At 43.9% G+C, this 8,612-nt stretch overlaps 1 protein-coding gene across 1 annotated transcript in view; it reads right to left on the bottom strand.

Annotated features, from left to right (window-relative positions):
* Window positions 1-3,099, bottom strand: part of LOC145396220 (fibrillin-2-like) — a 102,261-nt gene extending 99,162 nt beyond the window's left edge. The window contains exon 1 of the mRNA XM_080269654.1: window positions 2,960-3,099. Coding sequence (XP_080125780.1) covers window positions 2,960-3,099 — 140 coding nt within the window. The remainder of the gene's footprint in view (window positions 1-2,959) is intronic.
* Between the last annotated feature and the right edge of the window lie 5,513 nt (window positions 3,100-8,612).

Here is an 8,612-nt window from a genome sequence, read left to right as displayed (position 1 = left end):
ACATGGCCTTAAGTGACCCAGCACAGCTACCTATGTATAGTCTTATGGCTGGGTTTATGCCTTAAGTGACCCAGCACAGCCTACCTAGTCTTATGGCTGGGGTTTATGCCTTAAGTCAGCCAGCACAGCCTACCTAGTGTTATGGCTGGGGTCTGTAATGTATGGCTCAGTATTTCACCTGCACAAATCATTTCAATACCTAGTGTCACAAATGCACAAATATTTCTCTGTCATACAATACAGCAATATGTAATGGCACCAGTCTCCAGAATCTGCTGACTTAATCCTCAAGTATCTGAACAAATAACTGCCAACACAAAGGGTTACACACATGTTATAAACCTTCACATTTCATTTTTGTTAACTTTTAGATAAAAAAAAGTATATAAAAATAAAGAACATGATTATTTACCAAAAAAGGTCAATGACTCAATCACATGACTAAATCAATTTGATGTAATTAATGCCAACCCTGTTTAGTATCGTCTTTTTCCGCCGCTGAGCTACGTGAAATAAGCTACAAGACGAAAATCTGGGCCAGGTTAGAGTGGAAAAGAAATAGTCACGAAGAAGTGAGTTGTTTGAGGCGCCGCCCTGAGACAGACAGGCGTAACTAACACCCCACACGAGACCCACCAAAGAAAAGATGAGAAAAAAGCCCAAACAACAATATCGCCACACACACACACACACACACACACACACACACACACACACACACACACACACACACACACACACCTTTCTCATCACTTCTCCTCCCACACTCTCTCTCTCTCTCTCTCTCTATTTTACAAAACTGCATAGAAATAAAATTATTCAAGGCAGAACAATAATAATAATAATAATAATAATAATAACAATAATAATAATAATAATAATAACAATAATAATAATAATAATAATATGCGTCTTAACCTAATAAACGGTGCATTATTATTTTTTCTGATTATGAATACATTATAGTTATGCATGTTATAAACTATTTAAGATCATGCATTATTATTATTATTATTATTATTATTAATCATTATAACTATGAATTATTATTATTATTATTATTATTATTATTGTTATTACTGTTAATATTACTGCCATCATCAGTTATTATTTTTATTATTATCATCATTATTATTACTGTCATTATACAGTAATTATTTTGACAACCGGATTATCAAAATAAAATGGTTCAATATATTATAAAAACAAGCATCACTAGAATTTAGCTTCAATTATCTAAAAAAAATCAGCCACAAATATATATTTTTTAATCACCAAACACCCACCTCGCCATCCGTTTTCTTCCTGTCCATCCACCCATCTTCTATTTCAGGCGAGACTAATATATTTTTCCGCCCCAGCCTCCCCAGACACCAACGTCACCTACCCAGATATAACGACCTTGTACACACACACACACACACACACACACACACACACACACACACACACACACCACACACACACACACACCACACACACACACACACCACACACACACACACACACACACACACACAGATAGCAAGCAAAAACAGAAGCATGTACACACATATATAGGGGCTGTAAACTAGACACCCACGCGCGCACACACACACACACACACACACACACACACGGGCAGCAAGCAAACTAAATATCGTACACATATGAGTCTGCAATCGAGACCCGCATCCACACACACACACACACACACACACACACACACACACACACACACACACACGCTCGCTAGCTCAGTGGTAGCGTTCTCGCTTGCCATCTGGCAGACGGGAGTTCGCGCCTCGCTCAGGCTGCGAAAAGTTTCACTGACGAAGTGGGCGTTTACTGTCCCCCTTGAGCAAGGGGACGGGTGTGTGTGCAGGTCACAGCCTTGCCCTTAGATCGGACTATATGAGCTCTCAGCTCTCTTCCGGGAGGGTAAAAGCTGACGATCACGACCATCAAGTGATTCTGACCGACCCGGTGAATTACACACACACACACACACACACACACACACACTGGCAGCAAGCAAACTAAATAACGTACACATATATGAGTCTGCAATCTAGACCCGCATCCACACACACACACACACACACACAAACATACACGGGCAGCAAGCAAACTAAGTAATGTACACATATGAGTTTGCAATCTAGACCCGCATCCACACACACACACACACACACACACACACACACACACACACACACATCTGCTGGCCATAACACCACCAAGCACTTCACTGTCCTCGACCGATATTCCTTGGAGGTCTCGTCTCGGCTCTGTTTACAAGCGAGGCAGGACAATTCGACTTGAAACTGTCCTCGGTCCCTTTCTCAGACCAATAAATGTCTCGCTATCCTCCTTTCACCTCAACTTGGCCCAGAATCGCAACCTATTTCTTCTTCATCTTCTTTTTTACGTACCTCAAGTAGCAGACACAGCATGAAGATTCTGAAGCCTTCCCATGGCACTTCTTCGTTACTAGCATCACATTTGAGAGTTAATTTATTGTTGCAACTCGCCATTAGGGGTGGGAGGTTGTAGTGACCATCATCCACTCACTTGATGTAGTGCTACCTAGTTCTTCCTTCGCCATAATTATTCTCCTTGGGTCTGGCCTCCTCTTTTCCTATTTCTCTTATTCTTCCTCTCATTTTTTATTACCCTTCTTTCCACTTTTGGTGGCTCTACACTGAGTGACAATCCTAATGGTTTCCTGTAACCGAGGAAACCATTTAGAAAGCTGGGTGGTAACCATATAACCAACTAACAGGGTGATGTGGGGCCTACTATGGTGTCCCCGTTAACTGGATAGAGATGCAAATGTGGCGTTCATCCGGGAACCAAAACACTACAGACCGGTATTAGGTTGGGTGGGTGAGAGACAGGTTAGAGTTTGAATTCTACGAGGTCTGTCCAGAAAGTATCCAACCTTAGGCTCTGAAAAATAAAAAAATAAATAGCTAACTGTTGAGGTAAGACATTTTCCCCCTCAAAGTAATCCCTTTCTGCCTTGACACTCGCAGCCCAGCGTTCGTCCCACCGCCTGAGACATTTTTCAAAGTTGGCTTTCGGTACCTCCTGCAGGTGCTTCGTCGCATTCGTCATGATCCCTTCTACATATCGGGAACCCTTCAGCGGAGATTTGAGCTTGGGGAGTAACCAAAAGTGGCACGGAGCCTTGTCTGGTGAGTAGGGAGCCTGCCGGACCTGCGGGATGTTGCGCTTGGTGAAAAATTCCTGAATCAGTTGAGAACAATGGGCAGGTGCACTGGCGTGGTGCAGCTTCCAACTTGCTGCTTCCCAAAGGTCTGGCCTCTTCTGGCAAACTGCGTCACGACAACGACGAACAACATCGAGGCAGTAATGTCTGTGGAGAGTCTGACCTTCTGGAGAGTATTCCTGATGCACAACACCACGGTCGTCGATAAAACTGTCAACATGCCAGTGCATTTCACCTTGCTGCAGAACTGTCGTGTTTTTTTTAGCCGTGGCGACCCTGCATGCCTGCACTGAGACAACTGTGCTTTGGTTTCAGGGTCATATCTGTACACCCAGGTCTCATCTCCAGTGACAACAGTCTTCAGAAAGTCCGGATGGCCATTTGCACACCCCAACAATGTCTCCAGCGACGTTCATCCGCGAGATCATGGCGAACGCGACGAAACACCTGCAGGAGCTACCGAAAACCGACTCTCAAAAATACTTCAGGCCGTGCAAAGAACGCTGGGCTACGTGTGTCGTCAGAGGGAGCCTACTTTAAGCGGGATTGGTGTCCTAGCACAACAGGTTAGCTATTTATTTTTTTAGAGACTAAGGTTGGACACTTTCTAGACAGACCCTGTATATTTTTTCTAACTCTCTGAGGCCGGGTTCTGTGCAGTCCCCCCAAATTAGAGAAAGTGAAGAATTCAGGCTCTAATCTACATATCTCTCCCAGTCAACCTTTCCATTTGTCACAGCGCATCACCTACAGAACGAGGTTACGCATCAACAACGACTCCGCTTAGCTAAACATGCTAGAATTCGGCGACATACACACTCATAATAAGCAGACGACCCGTACCAAAACATAAACACCATCACTGCATAGGCATCTTGTAAGCCCAGTGCACTGATAACACACACACACTACCTATACACATAAGGATCTCTAACAACAGTCTGGAATCCACTCAAAACACACACACACACACACACACACACACACACACACACACACACACACACACACACACACACACACGAGACTCATTTTCAAAACAATGAATTATGCAGGGGCCAAAGTGGATATACACCATATTAGCAATAAACATGGGCAAAATAAACAAACACACACACACACACACACACACACACACACACACACACACACACACACACACACACACACACACACACACACAGACGACCTTCTCAAAACTGAATTATGCAAAAGACAAGTTGGACATACACCATATTAGCAACAAACATGGAGAAATCTAACACACACACACACACACACACACACACACAGACGACCTTCTCAAAACTGAATTATGCAAAAGACAAGTTGGACATACACCATATTAGCAACAAACATGGGCAAATCAAACACACACACACACACACACACACACACACACACACACACACACGACTCATTTTCAAAACACTGAAATATGCAAACCAAAGCTGGACATACACCATATCAGTCACGAACACGGGCAAATTAAACACACACATCATCCTTGAACATGCTTGGGGTTTCATTCACTCGGGACTTATCTTGGAAAGATCATATTACATCTCTTGTAAAAGCTGCTCCCAAGAGATTAGGTGTGCTAAGCCGACTCCGTTCCTTCTTTCTCCCTGCACAGTTGTTGACTTTATACAGGGGTTTTATTCGCCCCTGTGTAGAGTACAACTCTCCTGTGTGGGGAGGCTCCCCATATACAGCTCTTCTCAATAGGGTGGAGTCAAAGGCTTTTCGTCTCATTAACTCTCCTCCTCTTACTGGCTCCCTTCAACCTCTGTCTCTTCGCCGCACTGTTGTCTCTTTATCTCTTTTCTATCGCTACTTCAATGGTCACTGCTCCTCTGAACTGTCTGCTTGCATCCTTTCACCTCTACGACGGGCGCGTAGCACCCGTCTAGCAACAAACTCTCATCCCTTTTCTGTCCAACTCGGTAATGCAAGAGTTAACCGTTACTCCCAGTCCTTCATTTATGCAACAGGTCAGCTCTGGAACTGTCTCCCTATGTCTGTATTTCCTACTTCCTATGATCTCCAGTCTCTCAAAACGTAGTGTGTTCAAGCATCTCAAAATGAACGAATCTTGAATTTGGCTCTCTTACGTATTATTTATTATTATTTTTTTTTGGAAAGAACGTTTTGCGGGCTCCTGGCCTCTGGTTCCTTCTTTCTTGCATAAACACACACACACACACACACACACACACACACACACACACACACACACACGTAATTTAACAAGACATGAACATTTTTTAACCAAACCCCATCGTCCTCCACCAACCAACACAATGACAACACCAACATATCTAGACATCATCCACACCACACCACAACACACATACACCACACCACCACAACACACATACACCACACCACCACAACACACCAACACACATACACCACACCACCACAACACACATACACCACACTACCACAACACACCAACACACATACACCACACCACCACAACACACATACACCACACCACCACAACACACATACACCACACCACCACAACACACCACAACACACATACACCACACCACCACAACACACCACAACACACATACACCACACCACAACACACATACACCACACTACCACAACACACATACACCACACCACCACAACACACCACAACACACATACACCACACTACCACAACACACCAACACACACATACATCACACCACCACAACACACCACAACACACATACACCACACCACCACAACACACCACAACACACATACACCACACTACCACAACACACCACAACACACATACACCACACCACCACAACACACCACTCTGGCCACACTATAATGCAGCCCCCCACACCACACCACAACACACATACACCACACCACCACAACACACCACTCTGGCCACACTATAATGCAGCCCCCCACACCACACCACAACACACATACATTACACCACCACAACACACCACTCTGCCCACGCTATAATGCAGCCCCCCACACCACACCACACCACAAGCACCACACACCACAACACCACGAGAGAAAGACCTTCCCTCACATAAAAGTAGGATATCTTTGGGAGCGTCCGACTGAAGTAAGAATCACATTTCTGTAGTGCATTACTTTTCTACTTAAAACTGGACCAAAACTTCTGCTACTACTACTGCTACAATTACTACTATTACAGCTGCTGCTTCTACACACACAAGCGCACACTATTAGCTACCTATCTATCTATTGCCAGACGCCTTAATCCCGTAAGGGGTGGCCACAAACAAATCGCCTCCATAGTAAACAACGAAGTGTATACATAACGGCAAAGAAACGCGTAATTTTCCTTCGATAATTTTACGTAATGTCAGCTAATATAACCAGATCCCTTCACTACGATGCTCTCTCTCTCTCTCTCTAAAATAACCAGATCCCTTCACTACGATGCTCTCTCTCACTCTCTAAAATAACCAGATCCCTTCACTACGATGCTCTCTCTCTCTCTCTCTAAAATAACCAGATCCCTTCACTACGATGCTCTCTCTCTCTCTCTAAAATAACCAGATCCCTTCACTACGATGCTCTCTCTCTCACTCTCTAAAATAACCAGATCCCTTCACTACGATGCTCTCTCACTCTCTAAAATAACCAGACCCCTTCACTACGATGCTCTCTCTCTCTCTCTAAAATAACAAGATCCCTTCACTACGATGCTCTCCTCTCTAAAAATAACCAGATCCCTTCACTACGATGCTCTCTCTCTCACTCTCTAAAATAACCAGATCCCTTCACTACGATGCTCTCACTTTCTCACCAAAATAAATTGTGACCCCTTCACTACGATGCTCTCTCTCTCTCTCTCTCTAAAATAACCAGATCCCTTCACTACGACTCTCTCTCTCTCTTTCTCTCAAAATTCCGTAATCTCTTTTTAGTAGTCATGGAGAGGTACGCCTTCAGGTGGTGGCCATCTCATCTACCTAACTAAACAATCACCCCTCACCCCCCTCTCTCGCCCCTGAGAGGTGGATGGTGGACTGCAGGAGGAGGGCAGGCAGTCCACCGGGTCCACATCACCATAGAAGAAATTTTTTGAGATCAGCCCCCCAAAAAAAAAAAAATCTATCTATCTATCTATTGTCAGACGCCTCAATCCCGTTTGGGGTGGCCACAAACAAATCGCCTCCACGTCGTCCTGTCCCCCGCCATTTCACTGCCCTGCTCCCAACTCACACACCCCTCTCTCATATAATAATAATAATAATAATAATAATAATAATAATAATCCTTGAGATGTGAGATATAATTATTTGTTCATTCATTTTATTTATATTTTTCTTTACTTATTCATCGATTTTATTTAACTATATCTACTTTACATTTATATCTATTTATTAATCGATTTTTCACTTATTGCTCTGATTATTTTTATTTAATTATTTTATTTATTTATTTATTCATGTATTATCTAAACTATTTTATTTTTATTTCGTAATTTATTTGAATTATGCTGGACTCGACTTAGCCAATTTACGTACGAAAGAGGAGGGTGTGAGCTGGGGGGACGGCAGAGAAATTGGGGACAGGGCGACATGGAGGCGATTTGTTTGTGGCCACCCCTTACGGGATTCAGGATAGATAGATTGATTAACCCCTTCACTTCTCTAGTCACGAAGAAGTGCCACGGAAAGGATGCAGAGCCGTAGTATTGTCTTTTTCTGCCACTGAGCTACGTGAAATAAGCTGCAAAAGGACGAAAATCTGGGCCAAGTTAAGGTGAAAGGAGTATAGTCACGAAGAAGTGCTATGGGAAGGATGTAGAGCCGTAGTATTGTCTTTTTCTGCCACTGAGCTACGTGAAATAAGCTGCAAAAGGACGAAAATCTGGGCCAAGTTAAGGTGAAAGGAGTATATGCTGGTCTCGTTGGGTGACTGAGAGTATTAGGTAACTGCAAGGGAGAAATATAAAGAATATCATGTACACAAAAGAATAAGTCATCATCATCATCATCATCATCACTAGCACCACCACCTTCATCATTATCCAATTCAGTTCTGTCTCACACCCACACACACACACCCACACCCACAGACACCCACACACAAACACTCACACCCTCCTCACACCCACACACACAAACACCCACACCCACACCCACACACACGCAATGGTGGGGTCCGGGGCACTTGAGTTCGACATTTAAGGTAACGCTGACCAGCCTCACGAACCCCTGAGTGGCAATACACGAGCTACAAACCCCAGCCACCCCTAAGATAGAACCCATACACGCTTGGAGTGCCTTAACCCACTAAACCACCAGGCGTCATGTGGCTATATGGTTACTACCCAGCGTACAAATCGTTTCGTGGGAAAAGGAAAACGATTTGCCTTGTCCCGGAGAGTTTA

The sequence above is a fragment of the Coenobita brevimanus genome, chromosome 35, assembly GCF_032717465.1.
Source record: "Coenobita brevimanus isolate Jiangsu-jjx chromosome 35, ASM3271746v2, whole genome shotgun sequence".
Classification (NCBI taxonomy): Eukaryota; Metazoa; Arthropoda; class Malacostraca; order Decapoda; family Coenobitidae; genus Coenobita; species Coenobita brevimanus.
Note: the sequence above shows the minus strand (reverse complement) of the source record. Positions and strands in the feature narration are given on the sequence as shown.